Raw genomic sequence first — 27,638 nt, 5'->3', positions numbered from 1 at the left:
ACTCCATGAGCCCTAGAGGAGGTGCCTAACGGGCTCCACTTGGCCACTTCATTTCCCTTTTCCTTCCGTTTCCATTCTCTCTACTCAGCTTTTTCCAAGCCAAGTTTTATTTCATTCCTTTGGCTGATCAGCGCCATTAGGGAGACATCATAAACACTGACAGATGCCTGAAGGATGCCAAGGCCAAGGGAGGTTCTTTGTCCTGGTATGGAAAGGGCACTACTGCAGGGAGGAAACTGGTAGAAAAGAAAATATAGGCTAAAAACCATCCTGACCCTGAGATCTGTGACCTTTTACTGACATCATGATTCAAAGGAGCTCCCAGTCATGAACAAGGACTCCCAATGTGCTTGGTGCTGTACAGAGGATGGAGAGAGGCTGTTCTTAGTAGTGACAAACGACAGAATGAGGAGCAATGGTCTCAAGTGGCAGCGGGGGAGGTCTAGCTTGGATACTAGGAAAAACTATATCCCTAGGAGGGGGGGAAGCACTGGAATGGGTTCCCTGGGGAGGTGGTGGAGTCTCCATCCCTGGAGATTTTTAAGTCGCAGCTTGACATCCCTGGCTGGGATGATTTAGTTGGGGTTGGTCCTGATTTAGGCAGGGGGTTGGACTCGATGACCTCCCTAGGTACTTTCCAGCCCTGGGATTCTATGAACCGCAGAAGAAAAATCAGTTCCTGCCAAAAATAGCTCCTGGAATGCCATGTGTCTTGTGGGATAGACTTCTAAGTGCAGTGAAGGGAGCCCCATTCCTCTGAGATCTTTCAAAGGGGTCTGGAGAACATGTAGTAGGGAACTAGCCAGCACCGGAGCTGGAGTGGAACTAGATAGAGCCTAAGGAATCATATCCAGTCCTCCCAACCCAAACCAGCAATGGGATTCTTTCCATTTACTTTACTGGGAGTTGGCTCAGGTCTTAGTTCCAGGGGTTCTATAGAATTCTTCCCTTTGTTCCAAGGGAAATAGAATCTTCTTCGTTTTAATTCAGAAGGGATCTTTGAGGTTGTCTCCTGCTGGGGACAGAGCAGTGCAGCTCCTCACTCCTCGGGCCTGGGATGCTTTCCCTTCAGGGGATGCCACACAAGTAGTAGCAGTATGGGAAGCTTGTAGATGCTAAACTAAGCTACAGTGACTAAGGAAAGTGACAAGAAGGCCCAGAGTTTAGGGGCCTGAAGGATCTGGGTGCAAGTCCTTGCTCTACCAAAGATTTCCTGTGTGATGTTGAGCATTTCTCTTTGCCTCTCTGGGCCTCAGATCCCCCTGTGTAAAATGGGGATAATAAAACCTTTCCTAGCTCCCAGCAGGGTGAAGAGGATGCAGGCGGTGAGGTATCAGATACTATGGTGGCGAGTGCCAAATAATTCCCTAAATGATGATAAAGATGAAGCTTTTCCATCGCAATGCAGACATGAAGCTAGACCATCTCAACTGTGACACTTAATAGGTAGCAAAACTGAACCACCATCAATTAGTACCATGCAAGTGCCAAAGGAGGGGAGAAAGAGACCCAGACAGCAGACAAACTCTTTTATGACATTTTATTTTACTAACTTACACTGAGCTCTGCACTCCTGCATCTGGAGGCACAATATTAAAAACAAACATCTCTTTCTATTCACGCGCAATGGGTGAGTGGAGGACAGGAGACAATGTACAATGAAAAGCTGGTCAGTCTTCAGACTTAGGAGAACTGACTAATCTTCAAACGTTGTACTGACATCAGCGAATTGTTCCTCACAATACCTCTGTAAGGTAGATGAGACCTAATATTCCATATTATGGGTGGAGCCCCCAAGGCATGCTTTAAAGTGATTTGTCCAACTCCAAAGAAAGAGTTGCTAGGAGAGGTAGGATTGGGACATGAGAATTCCTGGCTCCCTCCTTATGCCCAGATCCTTACACTAAACTCTGTCCCGCTCATTTGCAAAATAACTCTCACTATGATTATTGTAATTTTGTCGGCCTAATTTTCCTTTCAAACGGTTCAGATCCTTCAGCATGTAGAAAGGAGGGGGCAATATATTTAATAGAACAACTTCTGTGGGTGAAAGAGACAAGAAGTTGGTCCAGTGAAATATACCACCTCACCCACCTTGTCTCTCTAATATCCTTACACCAATGGGGCTACAACACTGCAAACAGCATGTAGAAGTATTATTCATATCATCACTGTGCTCAACATAGGCTTGTATGATTAAACTGATGGGGAAAAGCCCCAGGATCACCCCTTCCTTTTTTGTCCAACAGTTGAACACTCCACAACAGAGGTCAGTTAAAAAAACAGGGAGAGCATGGTAAAAATCTCACAAAATGTTGGCTGAAACTTCCCATTGGTGTTTCAAACGTCACTGAAAAATCAAAATTAGAAAAATGTTTACCAGCTATGGTCAATCAGCTTTGCATGCCTGATTGTTATTGCCTGAAAGCTCAGTTTCTCATGCATGTGAATGTTTTTCTTGCATAAATGAGGCGTACAACTTTATCCAAAGCCCACTGAAGTCACTAGAGGAGTCTTTCAGTTGACTAATTTATTTCTTTATTATCCAATTGGTTTCAACCTTATTAATTTTAAATGTCTCTGCATTCTTATTGCTATTGTTGTAGGCGAAAACCTATCACAGTTCAGAAATAATTTTTTTTGTTTTGTATTTTAAAGCATCTTTTTTCTTTAAAAGATACATCTACAATTCATTGAAAATGTACTGGAACACTTTTCCATCAGATAATGCTGATTCTAAGGACTCAATACATTCTCCGTGAACATATTAATTCCATCAAACCATTTTTCCAGCCCACCCAATCTCCTCCTCCCACAATCCCTGAGCAGCTGCCTCATGGGGCCACCTGAACAGGAAGGAAGGAAGGAAGATTAAATTTGCAAACAGACTATGTCCAATTTTCAAAAGTGACAGTGCAAGTGTCTTTGAAAAATCAGAGGGAGATACACTCTAGAGCCCAGTATTTAAGCACCTTCTATTGATTTCAATTATGTAAGTGGGGTTTAGGTTCCTAAGTCACTTAGGATATGACTACACTGCAGCTGGGAGGTGTATTTCCCAGCTCGGGTCTATGTACATGTATTAGTTCTGTTTGAATAATCCCACCAACCTAACTATGTACATAGGATATCAGGTGGGATTATAGGAGTTTTTGATTATTTTTTACCGGTGATCTCTTCTTTTCACATTCATCCCAAAAATTTCTCCTCTTCAGCACTCGTGAAGCACTCTGTGTCTCTTCTTTTAAGACATGTTGTCAGACTTCCTTATGTCTTAAATGTCTTTGGGAACTTAATTAGATGAGTTGGACCTTCCATTTTAGCAGCTTAAATGAACATCTCAGTACAAAAAATATACATTCTATGAAAAAAATATACATAGTGCAGTTCAATAGCATCCTGAAGATCACTGGTGTGGTTGTCTGCTTTGATTTAATTATTTTGAGAAATCAGGAACCATTTTTGTGTCAAAACAGCCCTGTTCCTTATAGGGCTTCTCAGTATTGAGTTTGTGTTACATTAAAAATACCCCAATGTCATGAGCATACAGAACTACATTTTGGTGTCACTGGTTTCATTGACTTCTGATAGAATGAAGCCAGGATTGTCGTAACCTCTTTTTGCCTTGGCTTTAGCATCTTTCTCATTGTATAGGCAAAATGCACAGTGAGGGGTCTCTACTTCCACTGTCTTGCTGAAGTTGTGGAAATCCACTCTATACTTCCTTTCCTTGGTCTTGGACACAATGGGAGCAAAGCGGTAACCCCAGAGCACCTCTTCTGGGATATAGGATGTCCTGACTTGACAGGTAGCACTTGTGGCTTCCACTGTGCCATCTAAAAATACCACCAGTTCAAAGTCCTGCTGGTGGATGGTTTCTACTGACATGTGGAAGAACGGGCTGCTCTTATCGATTATGTGGTAAATAGTCAAGGGGGAGATGAAGAAGAGGTTCTCATTGCCAGCATCCACCACAAATTCTATGTTGACCTGGTCCAAGATAATTGTCTCTCCTTCTGGAGTGATTGTGGTCTTCAGAAGCTTCCCATAGATGTGGCTTCCAATCAGTAGACTCTTCCTGAGGTTGGCCACTCGGATGAGGAGACACAGTTTCCCACCTCGTTTGCTAATGACAGCATTGTTGCTGAAGGTGATGGTCTTGGCCCGTTTCTTGGACCGAGAAATCTTGGCCAAGATAGCACCACACATGAAAGAGTTGATGATGACCCCAAGGATAGACTGGAAGATCAGTAGGAAAATGGCAGTTGCACACTGTTCTGTGACACACCTGAAGCCATAGCCAATGGTAACCTGAGTTTCCAGGGAGAACAGGAAAGCAGAGGTCAAGCCGTTTATGTTCTCCACACAAGGGGTATGATTTATGGAAGGACTGAATTCAGGAAGGTCATTATGTACATATGCCACAACGTACCAAAGGAGACCAAATAGAAACCAACTTCCTAAGAATGCTGAGATGAAGATGGTCATTTTGTATCTCCACTTGAGGTCCAGGACAGTAGTCCATATATCAACCAAGAAGACAAATCGTGACTGTTCTTCCACATTCCCAAACTCTATGTTACACCTTCCATCTTTAGATACCAGCCTTGCTCTTCGGCGACTGCATTCCGTCAGATGGCTGGTAAAGCGCTTCTGGAAGTATTTGAACATTCCCTCTATCAAGAAAGTAGTCTGGACAAAGAACAAAATTTAATAAACATTATGGTAGGTAACTGTTTTATTCACAGTTGGAGAGAGAGGAATGATTCCAGTACAAGTCTTAAGATGTTGACTTGCTTAGGAAAAGTTATGACGTTAGCACATTGAACCTTGGCTATTTGGGAAGGATTCCAATTCATATAAAAGGAAATAAAAATGTTCCTGCCCCAAGGAGTATTCCAGTGAAAAATAATAATAGTTGTTTGCTCAATGAGTTTTGCAAATAGGAATGAATTAAACCTCATAACCCCCTCATCTGTAGTAGCTCTCAGATGAAAAAGCTTACGGTTCAGCAAAATTAGATGGTTTTCCAAGGTTACACAATGACCATGATTTTCAAAAATAACTAGTGAGTTTAGGTGCCCAACTCAAGACATCTTAAAGTGGCCTGGTGTTCAGAAACTGAAAAGTTTGAGCATGTGGATTTTCATTTAGCTGCTGAAAAGATAGAGGGGCCAGTTTTAGCAATTTTGTGTCTTTTACGTATCAGCATTAGAAGAGGAGGAAATGTGAAAGTGATAATGAACAGTGGGAGGGTAGGGGGAAAGATGGAGAAGGCAATGTGAGATCTGAATTTTCATATAGTTATTGTTAATATGCCCATCACTCTGCTACCTGAGAGCAAATCTCAGATCCAGCTTCAGGTTTCAAATTCTCCCACTGTCCAAGGGTGGCTGGCATTTGGGTTTTGGTTCAGGCCCGTCATTAAGAAGAAATGACAAGACTGGAAGGGAAGGGGGGATTTTTGCCTTCCCAAGAGGTATTGCTAAAAATAAAAAGCCAGATTCTGGCCTCCTTCCTCTGTCTCTGTGCTCACTTGGTGCCCTGTGACTGGCAGCACAAATAAGAGGGACAGTCCAGGGTTGCCACCTCTCCCAGACCGAATGGACCGGACGCCATTGCTGCAAATGGCTTCCAGTCGGGACAGTTGGCAGCCCTAGAGAGACATGAAATATGCAAGTCATTGATGGGAAAACAGCAAAGATGGGTTCAAACTGCAAAACTGGGGTCTGTGTTTGGAATATCTCCAGGACTAATATCAGAGGGGTAGCCGTGTTAGTCTGAATCTGCAAAAGCGACGAGTCCTGTGGCACCTTATAGACTAACTGAAGTGTAGGATCATAAGCTTTTGTGGGCAAAGACCCACTTCGTCAGATGCATGTAGTGGAAACTTCCAGAGGCAGGTATAAATATGCAGGCCAGAATCAGGCTGGAGAGAGAAAGATGATATCTGTTTGTACTTGTGCAAGTTTCTTCATGAGGTTGATAGATTTCCAAGGCACTGCATTTAGCCGTATGGAGTGGAAATCTATCAACCTCATGAAGAAACTTGCACAAGTACAAACGGATATCATCTTTCTCTCTCCAGCCTGATTCTGGCCTGCATATTTATACCTGCCTCTGGAAGTTTCCACTACATGCATCTGACGAAGTGGGTCTTTGCCCACGAAAGCTTATGATCCTACACTTCAGTTAGTCTATAAGGTGCCACAGGACTCCTCGTCGCTTTTCTAGGACTAATGTGGGTTATGGTTCAGCCCCATTACTTGTCGCAAAATCCATATGCTGCTCTGAGTTCAGATTTTGAACCGCTCCAAAATTCAAGAGTAGTCTGATTCAGGACTTGGATTTGGCTTGATATCAAAAGACTTATTTGATCTGGAAATCAAGCAGTTCCCTGGACAAAGGACTTATTAGACTTACAGGTAAGCCTAACCCACTATGGGAGGGCACAGTATGTACATTTACTCAGCCTTTCTTGGAACACAATCTTCATATATGACCAAGTTTTATTTCATGCTCTACTCATGTTTCCTGGAGTCAAAGACTTTCAGCTTAACAAAAAACTAAAATAAATTAACATCAAAAAGTGAAGCCCTGAGGGAAATACTCTCACTGGTGATTCATTGGCTGTTCCAAGTTTAACTTCACTGCATCTCTTGAGAACAGTGGGCCCCCCGCTGTGTGGTTTTTTGAGGGCTGAACCTGAATGACTATCTGTTCCACAATAGTAGGAATGGGGCAGACTGAGGACTGAGGGGCATTGACAGAGCCTATGGCTGGAACAACTGCACAGTGAAGCAAGCCAGGAGGGGTGTGCTTAGGTAAAACTTTATGTTCTACATTGTTCTACCTCCCTTGCCATCACTGGCATCAAATCACAGACCCCCAACAGAAGATGACACTAACCCCTCTCCGGAAAACCAATTGGGCTGTGTCTAGACTGGCCAGTTTTTCCAGAAAATCAGCCGCTTTTCCGGAAAAACTTGCCAGCGGTCTACACTGGCCACTTGAATTTCCACAAAAGCACTGACTTCCTACTGTAAGAAATCAGTGCTTTTGTGGAAATACTATGCTGCTCCTGTTCGGGCAAAAGTCTTTTGCACAAAAGGGCCAGTGTAGACAGCTGAGATTTGTTTTCTGGAAAAAAGCCCCGATTGCGAAAATGGTGATCGGGGCTTTTTTGTGGAAAAGTGCGTCTAGATTGGCCATGGACGCTTTTCCGCAAAAAGCACTTTTGCGTAAAAATGTCCGTGCCAATCTAGACGCTCTGTTCCGAAAATGCTTTTAACAGAAAACTTTTCAGTTAAAAGCATTTCCGGAAAATCATGCCAGTCTAGACGTAGCCCAATTGGTGTCTGAGCTGTTGTGATGGGGTGAGAGTCCCACACTAGTCCTGCAAAAGCGGGGTAGGACCAGATGGGCCCAATCAGCTATTTAGTCTGCAAACAAGGGAGTTTTGGGCTGGAGGCAGCTAATTAGAGAACAAGCTCACCGGTGCAGAAAGTGACAGAGCCTATAAAGTGGATCACAGATTAAGTAGCTACTGATGGGAGACAGTGCTTTGCTCTCTGGGGGTATGTCTACACTGCAGAAAATGGCCATTTTTCCAGAAAAACTACACTTACATCCACACTGCAATTGCATTCTTTCAACAGAAAGTCGAAAGAATGGAGGGGTTTTTCCGACAGCGGTAAACCTCCTTCTACGAGGAAAAAGCCTTTTTCCGAAAGAGCTCTTTCGGAAAAAGGTGTGTGTGGATGGGGAAGACGGAGGTTTTTTTCAAAAGAAGAAGGCTCCAGGGAAAAGCACAAGTGCCAGAGTGGCCACTCTGTCCACAGTAATCACAATTTAAATGCGAGATAGCTTCCACATTGATTGTACCCTATCTTTCAAAAAAGCACATCACTTTTTCAATGAGCTGTTGCTGTGTGGAAGCTGTCTTCCAGAAAAGCTTCTTCCAAAATTACCCTGCAGTCTAGATGTTGCCAGGGAAGAGGGAGAAGTGTTTGGGTGGGATTGATGGGGGAATGTTCCAGGCAGAGAAAAGAAAGAAGCATTTGGGGGGGTTGCTGGGGAAGGTTCCAGGTAGGGAAGAGGGAGAAGCATTTTCGGTGAGTGTTTCTGGGGAAGGTTCCAGGTAAGGAAGAGGGAGAAGCCTGGGGAATGTTCCACGCTGGAAAGAGGGAGAAGCCTTTGTAGGGAGGATTGCTGGGGAAGGTTCCAGGCAGGGAAGAGGGAGGAGTGTTCGGGGGGGTTGCTGGGGAAGGTTCCAGGTTGGGAAGAGGGAGAAGCATTTGCAGGGGTTGCTGGGGATGGTTCCAGGCAGGGAAGAGGGAGAAGTGCTTGGTGGGTGTGTTGGTGGGGCATGTCCCAGGTAGGGAAGAGGGAGAAGAGTTGGGGGGGGCGGTTGCTGGGGAAGGTTCCAGGCAGGCAGCTGTCGCTCCCTGGGAAGAGGGTTCTTGGAGCCGGGGCACCCCGAGGCTGCAGGGGAGCCAGGTGTGGTAGGCAGCAGCCCAGGGAGAGAGCAGTGAGGGCTGGCAGAGGAAAACCCAGAGCTGCTGAGCTGAGGGGCCTGGACTGGAATCTGGAGCAGAGGGCAGGCCTGGCTTCCTCTCCCAGCCTCTGAGGGAGTGTCTCTGGGGCAGTGAAGGGCAGAATGCCTAGGACACACCCCTGGATACCGAGTGACAGGCCGGGGGGCTCAGCCACAACAGACCCACTGAAGGTGCTGGAGGGTATTGGCCTCAAGAACTAATTCCCACCGTGAGCACGAGGAGGCACCGGATGGCAGTTGAGCAGAGCACTCTGGGACAGCTGTCTGCACCTCCCATCTCTGTTGGGGGACAAAATGGCTGAAGGTCTCATTTCAGCTCCAAACACCCAGTCTTGTTGTCTCTGAACCATCGGCTATCAGAGGAGCAGGAGCAGCTCTTTAATTAAATGGTTGAGGAGGGAGAGACACCTCAGACTGTTGTACTAGGTCTCTCTCTTCCGGTGTGGTGGTCTGGAGAGGACTGGGTCTCAGAATGATCCTTATGTATGACATTATTTCAGTGCCTACTCTGTGCTTCTTCTCTCTGCCCCCCAACTAGCCATGTTATCTGCTGAAGTGAGCAACTGCTCCCAAGCTCTCAGCTCAACAAGTCACACAGGGTATTGGCGAGCATGACACAGAGGACGGATGGTGCTCTGCAAGCCAGGCTGGATAATGTTGGCTACGTGTTCATTAAACCACATGCTTTCTGGGTGTGGTACGGTCCCATGTAGGGGCACTGAGCTCATACAGTAGAGACTCCATACACTAAGCACCAGGGGTCCTAAGCACAGACATCCAAGATCCATCCATGTTACATACACACACCTACACCCATGTGCTTTGTGCTCCAAGTAGGAGGAAAAGGGTGGAACTAGAGCTGTTCCAGCGCCCCGATCATGGATGGCTTTTCCTGAGCATCCTGCCAGCTAGAAGACAGGTGCACTTAACGCTGCTTTGGTAGCATATTTTGAGGTATTTCCTCTAGGAGCCATAACTTGGCCATTTTATACATACCTGGATTTGCACTAAGGTCTGTCTGCAGTGCAGTGGTGGGGTGGGATTGGCGCTCCAGCACTGGAGCTGTGGGCCCATCAGCATGGGCTAGATGAGCCCTGAGTAATTACTCAAATTAAAGCTAGCTGAGAAATGTCTTCATGAGAGACAATAACCAGCCCTGGTTGTCCCATCCCTCCCCAACCGGCAATGTAGACGGAGCCTTACTTCAGGGACACGGAACCTTTTTTGAGTTGGGAGCCACTGACCCACAGAAAAATCAGGCAGGGGCTGCACACAAATGAGAAGCAAAACAAAACAAACACTCCCTGATGTGACCCCTGACTGAGGAGAAAGACACCAGAGGCTAGGGGGATCCAGTCTAGTAGATTTTGTGTGCTCCAATGGTGGGGGTGCCAGGGGGCCAGCGTAGGCTCCCCAGTGCTAGGGGGGGCCCTGAGTCTCGGGGGCTGGATCCAGGTAAACTGGGGGCTGTCTCCAGCTCCTAGGCCTTAAGTTCCCTGCCGCTTCCTTAGTTGGTTTGTGCCTCAGTTCCCCATCTGTGAAACTGTGATGCCCTACCTCACAGAAGGGTGCGGGAAGTTAAATGTATCAGAGCATGAGGTGCTCAGGTAACAGTGAGGGCTGCCTTACATAGACTAAACAACAAGAAAGGGGAGAACACGTTAAAGAAAACCAAAGATGAAAAAATACGAATCAGTGCAAAGCTGGCTGCAAAAGGCATCCTCTGCAGCCTTTGTTCCTATCCCCGCCCCCTGAGGTCAGACGTGCTGCTGTGTCTCACGTGGCTGCAGTCTTTCTATGGATGCCTCTCTGTTCCTGTTAAAACAGGAACTGAACTAAGGTCACTTAGGTCCTAAAGTTGCTTTTCATTGTTTGAAATGTCTGCTGCTGAATTAATTGGATGGGGAAGGTACCAAAGCAGGTTAAATTTTAAGCAGACTTCAGCTGGGGAAGAGAAAACAAGGTCACTTTCCAAGTTCTCCAGTTTTATTTTCCTTTGATGTTTTGAATGTGTTCATGTGAAAATACAGTGTAACCCAGTGGCACTGAGACGGGCGAGTGACGTCTGCTCTATAGCCTTTTCTAAGAGTCAGCTTCTACAGTAGAGGCTTGTGGCTTAGCCACTGAGCTCCCAAGTTCAATCTCAGCTGGCAATGACGTGGGTCCATTGTAGCAACAACAGCTTGAGCAAAAAGTAAACATTCCTGTGCAACAGACCAGGCCTGGGACTTTCCCAGTATTTAAGTCTGTTTTTGCTGCTCTTCCTCTATTGTCTTCTACCCAGTAACCTGTGCCTTGAAATCTCATTACAATCCCCCATCTCTGGATCTTGTTTGCATTAACACTGTGCTATGGCATTGTGTTTGCAGGTGTCCATTAATCAACACACAGTGGGTTTGCATTGGCTTTACACACTCACAGGCTATGTCTAAACTCGCGGCTTCTTGCGTGAGTAATATGCAAATGAGGCTGTGTGGAATATTGCCGAGCCTCATTTGCATACCTAATGAGCCACCATTTTTTTCAGAAGAGGCTCTTGCACAAGAAGGAGCGTCTACACTGCCCCTTCTTGCGCAAGAAAAACCCTCTTGCGCAAACACCTATTACTTTTCGGGAAGAACAGCATTGTGCAAGAGGGTTTCTCTTGTGCAAGAAGGGGCCATGTAGATGCTCCTTCTTGCGCAAGAGCCTCTTCTGAAAAAAATGGTGGCTCATTAGGTATGCAAATGAGGCTCGGCGATATTCCAAGCATAGCCTTATTTGCATATTACTCGTGCAAGAAGCTGCGAGTGTAGACATAGCCACATTGTATGGCTGAGCCATACCACACTTAGCTAAAAGATGTGGTTCTTTAATTCCAGTGGTACAAGTCTGTAACGAAGCTCCTGGGTTTAGATCCTTTGCCTGAGTCCTAAATTCATACACATTCCCATAAGATTGTTTTGCAAGTCTAACTCAAGCAATTCCAAGTAGATCAAACAGCTGGAAGAATTACACCTTCTCTAGTGAAGGTTATAAAGGAATTCACCCTTCAACAAACCTTTTCACTCCCACACACAACTTATGAGCACTGATTGGTTTCATCAAGAGCTAATGTTCCCTTCTCTATAAGCACATTACAAGTATATGTCATAGTTCATGTAGAGAAGGTTATGTAAATCATGTTGTATAATATACAGTGTTTTCAAAATCCCTTTGGTTTCAATCAGCACAGGAACCCAAGTCTGTCTTAGCTAATATTGGCCAGGGCATATTTACTGCTTGGGCAGATGGGGTAGAAATATTGCTTTCTTATACCTTGCACGTGAAGTCCTTTTGTTGCTCTAATTGGTGAAGTTTCTGTCTGTTCCCAGGGCATAAAAAGCTCATGGAAGATGCACTGCATCACCTGGCTTCTTAAAAAGTGGAGCATTTAAAAATACAAACACCATCACCCTATACCATAGACACACACACACATATATATATATAGACAACTCGGTTAGTTGCCTGTGTAACCCACACACCTAGGCTATGTCTACACTACAGGCTTCTTGTGCAAGAAGAGATCTTACATAGACTAAACAACAAGAAAGGGGAAAACACATTAAAGAAAACCAAATATGAAAGAATGCCTTTTGTGGCCAGCTTTGCACTGATTTTTATTATCTTCCGCAAAAGCTTCTTGTGCAAGAGAGCGTCCACACTGCAAAAGTGCACTGAAAAAGCAATACACTTTTGTGAAAGAGAGCGTCCAGACTGCATAGATGCTCTCTCAAAAGGAAAATCTGATTTCTATTTACAGAATGGCCACCAGGGCACCTGGACATTTTTTCAATTGCCTCTTTTTGCACAAAACCCCCTTATTCCTCATCCACACACACCTTTTTAAAAAGGAGTTATTCCTCATAGAATGTGTAATACCTACACCGGAAAAACCCCTCTGTTCTTTCGTTTTACTTGCACAAATCATACTTGAGGTGTGTATGCTCCGTGAGTTTTTGCGCAAAACCCAGCTGCTTTTGCGCAAAAACTCTGTAGTGTAGACCTAGCCCTAGTGTCTGCAAGGAACCAGAAAAAACCTCAGCTGGGCTCCAGTTTCATGTTTCACTTCACTGGTGTCATAAGTAGAAATCTTTATATTTCTGTGAATTATGGCTCCTGATCTCTAGATTAACTGCCCACTTCTCCTCCCTCCCACAGTCCAGGATCTCTGACTAATACCCAGAATGGTATGGCTTTCTTCTAACCCCTTGTTACTTGTACACATATTCCCTCCCTCTCTTCCCCTGAAGCAAGCAGGTAAAAATGGTCTGATGTTGCATCCTAGCTGGAGTTCTTCAATGTGCCCAGAAAGAACTGAATGTTCCTTCCCTTATTTGCTTTTTAATTGTTGTTTTTGATTTGGGGTTGGGCTGGCACTTCAGTTGTTTCCTGAGTAAATCCTCTGTATAGCATTGTATGCAGAGCATGCTAATCCAAGGAAATCTGCCCCCCGTGCAGCAATTTAGTGGAGTCACACCTGAAAAAGGGGGAAAGATTTTGGTGCTAGTAAGTTTAGTTCAGCTCTTAGAAGGGAAACATGTAGCCCTTTGAATGGGTCCTGCCATTCTGTCTCACATTGAGTGGTACCATATCCATCCCCCAGGGTTTCAACTTAATCCAGGCTACATCTAGACTGCAGGCTTCTTTCGGAAGAAGCTTTTTTCGGAAGAGATGTTCCAAAAAAACTTCTTCCGAAAGAGAGCATCCACACTGCAAAAGTGCATTGAAAATGGATCTGCTTTTTCGAAAGAGAGCATCCAGACTGATTGGACGCTCTCTCGCATGTAAGCTGTGATTGCTATGGATGGAGTGGCCACCAGGGCACTCATGTTTTTTCGTCTTCTTCTTCTGAAAGAACTCCCTCTTCCCCGTCCACACACGTCTTTTTGCAAAAGAGCTCTTTCGCAAAAAGGCTTCTTCCTCATAGAATGAGGATTACCAATGCCGGAAAACCCCTCTGTTCTTTCGATTTTCTTGAGGAAGAATGCAATTGCAGTATAGATGATCCTCAAGTTTTGTCAGGAAAATGGCTGTTTTTCTGACAAAACTCTGTAGACATATCCTCAAGAGAAGTGTATTATTTCATCTGAGCAAGGATAATAAAATCTAGCCCTTAGGGAAGAGATCCAAAATGGACAACAAAACTGTACCTGAGGTTCTTGGCAAAACACCCCTTTGAGAGAGGCTGCAAGGATGTTCTAGGAAGTTTAGGGAGAAGGGGGGATAGAGTTCAGAGATTGTTCTGTACAACTTTGGTCTTATCTTTCAAAAAAGATGAGTTTTTTGCTCCTCTGTCTATTGTTTTCCTTTGCTGAATATGCTCTGAACAAACTATGCCAAATACCCATGTCCTAATTCCTCCCAAAAACCTTTTTATTAAAAAATGCTCATGGGATTCAGAAGCAGAACTAGTTGTGCATTGGCTACCAGCTGCTGTTGCCAGGGAGTAAATGCTAGATGGCTGTGAGACTCTTGCAAGGTTTGGCACATTTCCCTTGGCTTACTATTCAGGGGAGCCTCAGAATTTGCCTGTTACATCTCCCCAGCTCCACCTGCTGCTTAGATCACAGGTTTTACAAGTGTGTCAGGGCCAGAGCCTGCCCAAGCTACGGGCTGACTGGGCTACCGCCCAGGGCACCCCATTATAGGGGGTGCTGCGCGGAGCTGCTGGACCAGGTGGGGGCGGAGCTGCGCATGTGCCAGGCACTTGGGGCCCAGTGGCGCCGCGGGGCCGCACATGCGCTGCACTCCCGGGGGCGGTGCTGCGCTCCTGGGGCCCAAGGCGCACGAATAGCTTGGGCCGGCCCTGGTTAGGGTTACCACAATAAGGTGGCCCTATCCTAAAACAAATACAAGTTTAGTAGGAATATAAATAATGAGTAATATATCTTGTCCGAAGTTACCATTACAGATGTGTCCTAATAAAAACCTGCAAGCTGGACCTTCCACGCTCCCTATTTCACTAGGAGGGTAGGAAAGCCCTGAAATGGGTTACCTAGAGAGCGGGTGGAATCTCCATCCCTGGAGGTTTTTAAGTCCTGGCTTGACAAACCCCTGGCTGGGTTGATTTAGTTGGGGTTGGTCCTGTTGTGGGCAAGGGGCTGGGCTCAATGACCTCCTGAGGTCTCTTCAGCCCTAGGCGTCTATGATGTGGGGCCCCATTGAGTACTATGTGGACATATGTCTTGAAAACTTGTGAATTTTGGAAGAGCTACTGTCTCCTGTTCCAGTCTTGCTCCCTGCCATGCCCAAGGGACCCAACAGAAAGCTTGCTGGAGTGCCAGCTCAGCAGCAGCAGCAGCACTGGGCATTTGTTCATGCCCCTCTACCCCCCCCCCCCCCGCCCCCCGCCCCCCACACACACACACACAGCATTGGAGCAAAGGCATTACCTCCTTAGTACTGGCTAGTTCTGCTTGGGCCATGTGAGCTTCCGTTCAGATCAGTGTGCTACTCCAGGAGAATTCTAGCCTGGGCAATTACAGTCTGCCAACCTAATTCCCCTCCTGAAATGTCAGATGAATCCACTGCTGCTCTTTATTCCCGTCCCCCACCCCGTGCTCTCCCCGTGCTAAGTCGTGTTGCAGTGAAGTATTGAGGAGCTGCCCCTTTCCATTCCAGAGATGGGTGGGTGAAGTGATCCATATAAGAAGCTTTCATATTGATTTGTAAAGCACCCTCCCGGATGAAACAGCTGCTAAAAATATACAGCAGGTATCTCTAACCATCAGAAACCTGTGATCTGGTCATCTGTGGGAGTTCAATGGTAAGGACAGAGGCCTGGAAGCCAGGGCAGTTCTGCCACTAACTTACTGCATGTCCTGAGGCAAGTCACTTAAACTATTCTGTGCCTCAGTTTCTTCAGTAGAAACAGGGATTAAAATACTTTCCTACCTCACTTGGAATGTTGGGAGGCTGGGCTGACTAAGGCTTGTGAAGTATTCTTCACAATGCAATCCAGGGATGAAAGTGTATATTAAAGTTCAAAATGCCTTTAGCCTCAATCAAGCAGAAATTACCATAAATTCATGCATGTGCCTTTTGTGAGAGGGTTTTAAAAAGAAGCACAGCTGTGAGATTCCAACTTTCTTCTTACATTATTTAAAACTGGTACAGTACCTAGATGCCTCATTGTAAGAGGCCTAAAACATATATATGGTAAGAGTCAGTCAGTACTCCATGAAGTGCACAATCTAAATAGGTCACACACACACACACACACACACACACACACACACACACACACACACACAAAAGATGGGAGAAATATATTTTCATTTTGCAGATGGGGAACTGAAGCTCGCAGAGGTTAAATGATTTTCCCAACATCCTACAGGAAGTGTGTGGCAAAGCTTGGAACCCAGATGTCCTACATCCCAGCCTAGTACTTATTAGATCATCATTCCTTGCTATTTGCCTGTACAGGCAGTCCCCGGGTTACGTACAAGATAGGGACTGTAGGTTTGTTCTTAAGTTGAATCTGTATGTAAGTTGGAATTGACGTCAGCCGCTGCTGAAACTGACCGCCAGTTCTGACTTACATACAGATTCAACTTAAGAACCCCAGGCGTCCCCAAGTCAGCTGCTGCTGAAACTGATGAGCGGCTGATTCCAGGAAGCCCGGGGCAGAGCAACTCTGCCTCGGGCTTCCTGTAGTCAGCTCTGGTCAGTTTCAGCAGCGGCTGACTTGGGGACGCCTGGGGCAGAGCAGCTGGGGTGCTGCTGGGTTGCTCCAGTAGCGCCGCTCCTCGGCGCTACTGGACCAACCCAGCAGCACCCCAGCTGCTCTGCCCCAGGCGTCCTGATTCAGCCGCTGCTGAAACTGACCAGCAGCGGCTGAATCAGGACGCCTGGGGCAGAGCAGGTGGGGTGCTGCTGGGTTGGTCCAGTAGTGCCCAGAGCGGTGCTGCGGGACCAACCGGCAGTGCCCCAGCTGCTCTGCCCCAGGGTCCACAACAAAAGCCTGGTCTGCTGGGGGGGGCACACTAGCTGCGCCCCCCCACAGCAGACCAGGGACACGGGGAGCAAAGCTGCAGCGGCGGGGTGCCGCGCCTCTGAGACTTTGTTCTGGCGCGGGACCCGCCGCCACTGCAGCTTTGCTCCCGGTGTCCCTGGTCTGCTGGAGACGGTCCCCAGCAGACCAGGGGCACCGGGAGCAAAGCCGCAGCCGCGGCGCGGTCCCGCGCTTCTGAGGCTTTGCCAGGCTCTGTCAAAGCCTCAGAAGTGCGGGAACCCACCACGGCTGCGGCTTTGCTCCCGGTGCCCCTGGTCTGCTGGGGACCGTCTCCAGCAGACCAGGGACACCACGAGCAAACCCGCCGCCGCTGCGGCTTTGCTCCCGGTGCCCCTGGTCTGCTGGAGACGGTCCCTAGCAGACCAGGGGCACCGGGAGCAGCTTTTCTCGCCCTGGAGGTCGAGGTGGTGGACCCGCTGCCTGCAAGCTCCGGGGCGAGAAAGCCCCGTTCGTAAGTGCGGATCCGACGTAAGTCGGGGACTGCCTGTATATCAACTTTAAAAAACCATGCTGTTTTGCTTCCCTGATTTCTCTGCTGCTGAGCAACATGCCCAGAGCAATGTTCCTCTAATCTTTCCCATTCACGTGTGGATTTTTTTCATTCCCGTGTGGAATAATTTTATGTACGTGCAAATGTGCACCAACAGTAGAAACAAAACCTAGCTGTGGATCTCTCCTGAGCAGCCACACAAGCAGACAGCTTACAAGGAACAGTGGTCCAGAGCGTATTGGCTAAGGACACAGGCTTTAGCAGGAGAAATAATCCTTGAGGAAGGCTGCTAATTCATTCACAAAAAAGCAGCCAAATGGATACATGCAAAAAGAAATGTCTTAGAAATGGGGATTCCAGAGAATAATGCTTTCTGAAAGGCTAGGAATGCTTACTCAGAGCCTCAGAGATTAAAATGCATAGATGCAGATGTATAAATAAATGTTGTATAGCAGCAAGACTGTTACAGTGATTAGTAATGAATATTACTGCTCTTAATACTGCAGATTCCATTTCTGCATTCATTTGGAGTGTCAGCTTAATGTCTGAAGCCAAATGGGCAGAATTTAACACTTTTCATAGCTGCAGACAACTCCAGAGCTAGAGGCAATTTATAGATGGTGGTGTTCCTTTCTCCTCTACATCCCTCAGGGGGAAGAGAGATGTATGTGGACTCTGAGAGATGGCTGTTCCTTCATCCACTTTCTGCCATTTAATGGCTCTGTCAGGACAAAAACATTTGCTAGTATTCTTTAGTAATGATGGTGTCCTTACCAATAAAGGGGTTTCATTATTGTGATTACGCATGAGGCTAAATTAATGCCCTGGCTACACTGGAGTCCATATGAGTTGCCTTTTGCTGCATCCTTTATCAGTTCAGAAACACAAAAGAACTGGCAAAAGTGGATACATTAAAACAAATGTTCTCAAAGTGTGAGATACAGTGACCAGAGTGCTTCCATTTAATTGACTAGATATTTTTTCTGGAAGTGCTGCAGCCTGAGGTGATGCATCATACCCTCACCTGCTGAACTGAAGTGTCTCTCCTGAGGCTGGCTGAACATTTTCCATCTAAACTTTTTTAGCAGAAATTTGTGGGGGCAGGGGGAGTTAACTAAATACCTTTTTCACCAACTGCTGGCTGTCTGTGGCAAATGTCAAAATTACATTGAAAAACCAAATGCCTGAAAACAAAATATTTTAGCCAGAATGTTTGATTCTGATAGCCTACCTACCATGATGCCTCCTGGGAGCAGATTTTTCATGCCCCTATTCTCCTCCATGATCTGGGCTCTCCAATCGGGGTACACCTCCCATGATGCACCTGGCCCAAGACTCCCATGAAGGAAGGCTGTGGTGCATCATGACAGATGGGTCCACTAGGGAGCCTGGCTTATAGAGAATGAGAACACGAGACACCTGAACTGTAACTCCCAGGAAGCACCACGTCAGTATCTTCAGATACAAATATTTTTTTCTGAAAAGTCACTTTTCCGTTCTTTTCACTGAACTTTTCTGTGGGTGGGGGTGGGAGGGAAGCACCTTTTTTAACAATCTCTAGTCTCCTCATCTCCCTGTTGCCAGGAAAAGGCACCGAAGCCAAGCTGAAGAGGTGAGGGAAAGACTTTGAAATTGGAGAACTCTCCCCCGTGTGACTGAGAACAGAAGTCACAAATAACCCAAGAACACCCTGAGAAGTTGGGAGAGGGGGATGGGTCATCACAACCCACACAAAATGCTAATGATTAAAGTCAGGAGAGAAATGTACAAAGTGCGGGTCACATGCGTCTCCCTTTTTAAAACCTTCTCTGAAGTATTAAGAGTGAATCATTAATCCAAAAGTCACAGGACTTGCGCTACATGGCTATAAAATGACAGACATGCAGGACCCTACAAAGGAGGTAGGTTCCAGAGCTCAAATGCCTTGCAGTACAATTTTACAGACCCACAGCCTGAGCCTGACAAGTCTGAATCAGCTGACATGGGCCAGTTTAATTGCTGTGTACACATACCTAAGTATGTCTCCAGAGCCAGTCTACGCCACTGAGCTAGGCTTAAATGGCTGCCTGTCTCTGACTCTTTGGATCTGTCTTCGTTTCTGGGTGTGTATAACCCCTTGCACAAAGGAGTCTTGACCCATGACTGGGGCTCTTAGACACAATAGTAAAACAATTAAATAATAATAATAGTCACTATTTTCCCCCCTTCCTTTTCCCCCACATCCCATCCCCTACTTATTTTGAAACTGGACTTTTAATACTCCATTCATCTGAAGAAGTGGGTTGTATGAACAAAAGCTCATGACACAATTTCCATCAAGTCTCTCTTGTTGACATTTCCATACAGTTCCTCTCTCTCAAACACAGAGCTGTGATTTTTGTATTGACCTTTTTCTTGCCCCACCACTCTACTCCCCAAAACATCCCACAACCACCAAAGTTGTTTTCATTTTTAACTTAAGTCTATCCGTTCAACACCTTGGTCAACATAATTGGTAGGTCACTGACCATGACCAAGGCAGAAGAGGTTAAAACTGGTACCCAAATGAGTGTGAGTATCTGGGGAAAGAGCTTATGGCCTCTAATTATTACTTCCTATTGTACAATGGTGATTATACAAACTTATACATGATGGTTATACAAAGACAAAGACAAAGGTTCTCACCTCTCTCTCTGTCATCCCACAGGAAACATGATTTTTTTATAGAGTGATGTCATCATGTCACTCTGTGTACCGCCCTGTACCCTCCCTTTTCCCCAGTCCTCAGCTGTGTCTCTCTCCTCCCCATTCCCTGGTGCCCGGGGCCTGGCAGGTGCTGGGGGGGCGGGGAATGTGAAAGCCGTGTGACCACCCCCTCCCCGTCCCCGGTGTGGGGGGGGAAGCCACAAGTCTCACGGCTCCTCTCCTCCTCCCTCCCCAGTACTGGGTGGGGAGGGAAGCTGTCATGACTGGGGAGGAGAGGGCTGGGCCTGGCCACAGCTGCGGACTGACCCAACCCCTGTCAACCAGGAGGGAGAAAGCCAAGTCTGGCCACATCACAGTTTCAGCCTAGCCTAACTCCCTGGAGGCTGGTGGGGAGAGGGCTGGGCCTGGCATGGCCTCAGCTAAAAGGGGGGTTGGGGTTAGGGTTAGGCCATAGTGGGAGGGTGGAGGGAGGGGAAGAAAGGGCCCAGGAGGTGTGGGGAAGAAGAGGCCTGGGCTGGCCTCCCTAGTGGGATTGTTTAACTCCACAAGAAGGGGGTGGTGAGCATAGCAAGCAGGGGGCACCACCCCCTAGTGTGTGGAGAGAGAGAGAGAGAGAGAGAGAGAGAGAGACTTGTTTAATTTGTAGGTACTCGACATCCTTTCTCTTCTATACAAATTGTTTTAGTATGTGTCTGGGGCTTGAGCGATTATGTACTTTATCATACCCTCTGTGGAATGTTCCCTGGTTTTGCTAAGGTCCCAAAGACAGTCTCTTTTGGCAAGAGATGCTCATACTGTGACAGAGCAAAGCTTATTTCACCTTTACGTTCAGTACTTTTCCATCCCTCAAACATGCACATACATAAGCTCAGAATATGCCATGTCAAGATAAATCCTGACAGCCTACTGTCAACAAATCTCTGGGCTTCTTTCCACCGCTAAATTGGCCTGCAGCCTCGCCTCCACACGACCTGCAGCTTAAGCTTGTATTTGTATGATTCCAACTTGACTACTTAGTGGATTGAGATGCAACAATAAGACCATAGTCGGCCAGTAGTTTGGAAGATTTCTTGTCACACTGCAGCACCCCAAGTGCAAATATATGTGGAGTGTCTCAGAGCAACCCATTTAACTGCTGGAGTTGCAATCCAAAGCACAGCAGTCTTTATCCTTGTCCTGCTTCTGGGATTCTGTTGTACTCAGGTATTGCCTCTACTCTCTATACTGGTCTTCCCTTATTCTTTGTCTTCTGAATTCTGCTTCACAATCAGTACCTTTCCTGATGGATGAAAGAAGGACAGAACGAGGAGCAATGGTCTTAAGTTACAGTGGAGGAGGTCGAGGTTGGATATTAGGAAAAACTATTTTCCTAGGAGGGTGGTGAAGCACTGGAATGGGTTCCCTCAGGAGGTGGTGGAATTTCCATCCCTAGAGGTTTTTAAGTCCCGGCTTGACAAAGCCCTGGCTGGGATGATTGAGTTGGGGTTTGTCCTACTTTAGGCAGGGGGTTGGATGTGACCTCCTGAGGTCTCTTCCAACCCTAGGATTCTATGATTCTGTGATTCCTAAGGAGAATGTGTTTTGTAGGATTGCTAAGTCCAAGGCAGGACATGTGGAGACCCTGTGTTGCGGCAGTAGAGCCTGATTTTTCAGAAGTGTGGACTTCTGACTTCAACTGAGGGTGATAAGTACTTGGCACTTCTGCAGACTCCACCCCCTTATGCAGCCCAGGCTGGTATAGTCAGACTGTGAGCCAAAGGGGGTCAGTTTGTGTCCTGCAGCCTCATTAAAGAATCCCCTTGCTATTTAATGCACCCAAATCCTGTTTCTTCTTTACCATAAAGAACAGGATGGGACACTAATGTATACATGAATTAAGCCTCACAATAGACCTGTTTCTGTCTAATCTGTCATCCTAGCCTTTTAAAATTTCACTCCTCCTCCAGGAAGCAAATGTCTTTTTATTATAGGAATTCAATATTATTCCCCTCAGGGAATCAAGGTGTCCATGCTTATGTCTGGTCTCTGCTTTTTAAGGGTTTTCAGGCACATCTACCTACTTCTCTTGGAAGATCAGTGGAGAATTATGTGCAGCTCCAAAAGCAGAACTTGGCCCTGCTGTTCCTGAAATGTGTATTAAATTTTCATGGGCAGAGCCACTTCCACTCCAGGCCTTGAGATACCTTTGTATTCTTAATTTTGTCTAAGTGTAATTGACTTGAAAGACATTCCTGGCTTTCAATTTGCTTTGAATGAATTATTGACCCATCACCTGGGTCACTGATGTGACGAGGCGAATGAACAAGCTGAATGCAAACAAGGTACTTTGCATTCCCCATAGCAGAAGTAGCTATTAATAATGTTGCTGCACAATGTACTAAGTGCCTGCACAATTTTAAACATATATGGCCAAATTGATCCTTGATGTAACCTTGCTGAGTTTTACCAGGTATGGATTTGCCCCATGGGTTGCTTTAAAATCTCTCCAATACTAAGACCTAATGTGCTCATTTCCAGAATTTTTACAGCTGACTTCAAATAAAATCCATTAAAAAATCAAACGCAAATAACAGGAACTATGATCAAGGTCAGCAAGCAATATCCGACATGGCTTTATTCTTTGCTATTCTATAACAAACTTACTGAGCATGCTCATTCTCAACTCATATTCAAAAATAACTGCCTTTAAGAAGGCATCTTCCTGTAGGGCTTGAGGAACATAGGCTAACAATAAAGCAATGCCTTGGGAGTCACATGATCTGAGATCAGTTGCTGGCTCTGCCACAGACTCTCTGTGACCATGAGCACATCACTTTACTTTACTATGCCTCAGTTTTCCCATCTGAAATATGGCAGCAATGTCATGAGAGGAGTTAGGAGGATATGTTTGTTAATGTTTATAAAACCCTCAGAGAGCCTCACATGGAAGATTGCTATGGACAGGCAAAATAGGATTATTCTGGGACCTGTCATATTAACAGGGATGCTCAGATACTATGAAAATACCTAGACAGAAAGACCCCTGAATGCAAACTTGTACAATTCCCACAGAGAAGAAAACCTGTTGTGCCCCTAACTAATTAAGCTTAACACCCAGCAAAACAAATATAGCCACAAATAAACCATGGCTTTGTAGAAAGTGGGTTGTAGTGCTGCACTAATAGTGAGTGGAGTTGTAGATATTTTTACAAACAAAAGGGATGATTTAGAGTAAGTAGGATCACCAGGATCATATTATATTTATTATTCATATTACTGAGATCAGGGTGCTGTGCATAGCAAGAGACAGATCCTGCTAGAAATGCTTACATTCCAAAAGAGACAAGACAAGACAAGGTGAGGGAAGGAAGTATGCTTATGAACATGTCTCAGAGGGGGAATTGAGGCACACCAAATCAAATGGAAGTCGGGTGCCTTACCTTCACAGGTGCTCATGAAAATCCCACCAGGTGCTTACCTTCATATTTAAGCACCCAAATCCCTTTCAAAAAGTGGCCTGTCTGAGTTTCAAAAGTAACTGCGGCATTTAAGAGTCTACATCAGTGGGACTTAGGTGTCTAAGTCTCTTACTGACTTTTAAACATACTATCCTGAAAGACTTGTCCACTTAAACATACAAGTCAAGCCTATGATAGAGTATCTTGTACTTAAAATATATGACAAGAACCCAAGAAATCTGGATTCATTTTCTGGCCCTATCTCCAACATTTGTTCTTTATAAGCATTTCAGTGACCACCCAGTAGCTGTGAACATTGCCATGAATCTCAAAAGCTGAACAAATGATTTGTCCAAAATTCATATTTATTGTTCTTCTGCTTGTGGGGAGAGGGGGTCTTTTCAGTCATCCGGTCATCAGGTAGTGGAAACAATAGCACGTGAGCAATTAGTTAACACACGAACAAATAAGGGTCTGAACATTTGCTGTCCAAACTGTTTGTTCTGACTGACAAATCCCATTTGAAGACCAAAATAGACTCATTGGCAACTTGGCTAACCAGAAAAGGGGCTCTATTTTGAAATGAATAATATTTATACTGATGAGCACAGACTGTTTTGTGGACAGCATGGACCCACAATACAAAGAACATTAGGGATGTGTTTGCACCACATCGTCCCTGCCTCAAAGAGGAGGCACAGACACTGCTCTCTTTACTTTCTTGTTCCTTTATTTCTCATCATGTAAAAAACCCTTAAAACTAAGCACATTCTACAAGCTACTGAGCTCCTGCCACTCCAGTTGGAGTCAAGAGTCCTGAAGCTGCACTCAGAGCCCTGCAGGGGGCACTCAGCAGCTTGCAGGATCAAGTGTGAGATGCATGGTGCTGTACGGTTAGACAGTTCTTTCATGGCTTCAAAAGGCGATCAGCCATTGGCCTGATCACGTTCAGTCTTATGTGCTGCCCTGTGGCCGCAGAATATCAGGACTTACCAGGGTATTTGTGGGAGCGACTGCCTGGTTCACATAGAAGGCAGCTCCATCAGGTGTCTTGGCTGCAAGAAATAAGAACTTGAACTCTTGGGGGTATGGTAAGTTGCATCTTTCCCCTCACGGTCAAGGACAAACAGCAAATCTGGATGGAGCTGGAAACTGGCAAATAACTTAATCAGGGAAATGAAGCATAAGAGCCTCTTTCCTCCTCCCCACCTCATTCTCCCCACCCCACCCTCTCCGCCCGCAGGGTCCAAAGGCCAGGGACAGTCACCTAGTTACTCTCTGCAAGTCAAAGCTCAATAAGTACCTTGGAAGTTATGGAAAACAAGGTTAGCCTGTTGCAGGTAGGAATGCAGGGTTTGCACTTAAAAATTAGAGCCTGGGCTGAGTGAAATGATGCCAAGATAAATACCGCGGAGAGTTAAAACACCAGGGAGTGAGGGGCAGGGGGAGGCAGGAGTCCAAGGGAATTGTAATATCTTGGGATGATTCCCTTGCTAGTTAGACAATGAGCACCTTGAGGGCTGTCTGTAAAGCTCTGGGCACTATCAATACTAATTCTAATGGGGCAGCAGCTGCATTTTTCTACAAGTGCAGAAGGCTCCATTAGCAGCATAAAAAGCATGGAAAGAGGCAGGATCTGGGCACTCGTGAACAAGGTTTCAGTCTGTGCGGAGATTTCAAACTCCGTACACCCCTGCACCACAAGGGGAGGCAGGAGCAGAACATCCGATCAACCTCCTGCTTGGAGGACAAACCCCAGAGCAGCCTGTCTTTCTCACCATCACAGGACTGCTCGTGAGTGTTGTGCACGAAGGAGCTGCAGACTTAGCCATAGAGGTAAAAACCAGTAGCTATTCATCTGATCTGAAACCCCCAGAACTGAGGCTGCTTAAACATTTGTCATTCAGGTCCTGTCTAGGCTGGAAGACTTTATGGTGAATGCAGAAGCATTGAACTGCATTTAAAAAGCCCAAGTGGGTGAAAATGTGAGCCATGGAGAAGGGAAGTGAATTTAGGCACACGATGGGGCTGATTCACAGCTGTTCCCCTAAGCCAGTGGTTCTCAATCTTTTTGGCCCACAACCCACCTCACTCAACACTGACCTTCCTGCAGACCATCACCCTTGATGACAAAATGGGTGCAAGAGGAGATTGGGTGCAGGAGCACACTGAGGGTGGGAGGGACTGAATGAGTGGGAGGGAGGGTGCAGGAGCAGGCTGAGCCAATGGAAGCAGCGGGGAAAGCCTCCAGATGAGCAGATTCCTGCACTGCTATCCCCCTCAATTACTTCCTACCCCCACAAGGCTCATCCCCCCTCCGTCCTGAGTGGGAAGCCAGTGCTGGCTCACCAACCTTGCGCGGAGGAGACTGGGGTGCAGGCTCCCCGCTGAGTCCCAAGCGCATAGCCCACCTGCAAGACAGTGGTCCATGGACCACACTTTGAGAGCCACTGCCCTAAGCGTAGCTACTAAAATGGTTGAAACTAGCAGGATGACACCTGTATTAAACTGCAATAATGATGCAGTGAACCAGCTCTTTGCTGACACCTCATTGACGTCAATGACTAATTCATATTTTTGGAGAGAGCAAGCCTTTTTTTAAAGGACCCCGGTGGCAGCCTAGTCAATCAACATGTGAGAGTTCACAATACACTTGTGGAGAGACCGATGTTGTTCTGCCTGATCATTCAAAGGTACAAAGCAAGCCGGGAAAAGAACCAGCTAGATAAATGAAAACAGTTCCAGCTAGAAAAGGGCACACACTCAGTGAAAATAAAACACCCTCTTTGTGGCTCACTGTACAAACAGTCAAGCCTGGCCCTGACCCAATACATGTTGTTTGCCATGTTTGTTCCTTGACGTGCAGGATAATGATATTTGATAAACAGCCAGGGACTCCAAGGTTATTAGTCAATCAAGACTTGTGGATAGCATCAACCGCAGAACACAAAAGCTTTGCTCTTGGGTTCCTATTATTTTATTGTTTACATTTTGTAAGCACATGGGATGCTTCTGTCAAGGGGGATTTGTCTCCTCCCTGCCAGCCCTTTGCTCTCTTACCACAGGCAGACCTCAGAGATTCAGAAACCACTTTAGTGATCATCATCATCAACAACCATGGGTTCAATGCCCGTTGGTGTCCAATGCCTCCCTCACTATTTCCTTCCTTCTTACTCTGTCCAGTGCAGAGTGACTTCGTTTCTGTAGACTAGCTCCATGCCAATCTACTAGATCATCTACCCATTCTCTGTGGGGTCTGCCTCTCCTATTCGGACCATGAGCGATATTGCCCAAAAGAGCCAGAGTCATATGAATTCTTTGTTTCACTTACAATTCAATACGTGTGCATCGCTTTCCCTCGTTAAAGCCATCGCGGCTGTCTAGATCCTTCAAGAGGAAGTGTTCTGTCTCGTCTGGTGTTGGACTCATCGAAGTAGTGAAAGAACGGAGATACATTAGAGCTGTACAGTGAGGTCCATCAGGGACTTCATTGAATTTCCAGCCTCCCTGGCTGCAAGAGATCCTCCTTTGAGCTATTTATTACATTTTATGTGGAAGGCCCTTCAGCTGCAGTGAAAAATGTTTCCATTTTAGGTTCATGTGGCTCAATGGTTCTCAGCCTTTTCCAGTGTGAGCCTCTTTCCCCTACAAAGACCCCTTCCCACCTAGCCCAGATGTAGTTCCTCCCAAAATACATCCAGTCAAAGCAGGGTAGGCATGATGCTGATGCCTGTTTATGTCCATGATCCGTCTAGACTTCTAGTCTGAAAGCCCCTCATGTGGTCTCCTCAATAACACGTTCAAAATCCTCTTAACTGGGATGCTTTGTCTTCTGCCCCGGGTCTTTTGTCTTGGGTTTAGTTTGTTGCATAGTCTAGGAGGAGAAATGCAGCCATCTTGATGGGTCATAGGTGGAGATGTAGCTAGTTCCTGACCCTTATGAACAGGACTGGGGCTTTGAACCGGCAAAGGAAGCAGAGTAGACTCCATTAGAGTAGGGGTTCTCAAACTGGGAGTAGTGACCCCACAGGTGTTGCAAAGTTATTACGAGGGGGGTCACAAGCTGTAAGCTTCCACCACAAACACTGCTTTCCTCCCGCATTTATACTCATGGGCTGTGTCTAGACTGGCAAGTTTTTCCGCAAAATCAGATGATTTTGCGGAAAAACTTGCCAGCTGTCTACACTGCCTGCTTGAATTTCCAGAAAAGCACTGACGATCTCATGTAAAATCATCAATGCTTTTCCGGAAATACTATGCTGCTCCCGTTTGGGCAAAAGTCTTTTTCCGAAAGACTTTTGAGCAAAAAGGCCAGTTTAGACAGCATAGTTCTGTTTTCCGAAAAAAAGCCCCCATCGTAAAAATGGCGATCGGGGCTTTATTGCGGAAAAGCGCGTCTAGATTGGCCACGGATGCTTTTCCGCAAAAAGT

General features: G+C 46.2%; 1 protein-coding gene across 2 annotated transcripts in view; it reads right to left on the bottom strand.

The window, feature by feature from the left end:
• Positions 1–883: 883 nt before the first annotated feature.
• Positions 884–27,638, bottom strand: part of KCNJ1 (potassium inwardly rectifying channel subfamily J member 1) — a 34,605-nt gene continuing 7,850 nt past the window's right edge. The window contains exons 1-2 of one of the 2 annotated variants that reach the window (XM_006111166.5): positions 24,201–24,399; positions 884–4,692 (exon numbers count right to left, since the gene is read on the bottom strand). In XM_006111166.5, the coding sequence (XP_006111228.1) occupies positions 3,553–4,671 (1,119 nt within the window). In that variant the 5' untranslated portion in view covers positions 4,672–4,692; positions 24,201–24,399 and the 3' untranslated portion in view covers positions 884–3,552. Of the gene's footprint in view, positions 4,693–24,200; positions 24,400–27,638 lie in introns of those variants that run through there. The other variant, XM_075909644.2, reaches the window with a different exon arrangement.

Source organism: Pelodiscus sinensis, chromosome 25 (assembly GCF_052426305.1).
Source record: "Pelodiscus sinensis isolate ZL-2025 chromosome 25, ASM5242630v1, whole genome shotgun sequence".
In the NCBI taxonomy this organism is placed as follows: domain Eukaryota; kingdom Metazoa; phylum Chordata; order Testudines; family Trionychidae; genus Pelodiscus; species Pelodiscus sinensis.
The sequence above is the reverse complement of the archived record's forward strand: the minus strand, read 5'-3'. Positions and strand labels throughout refer to the sequence as shown.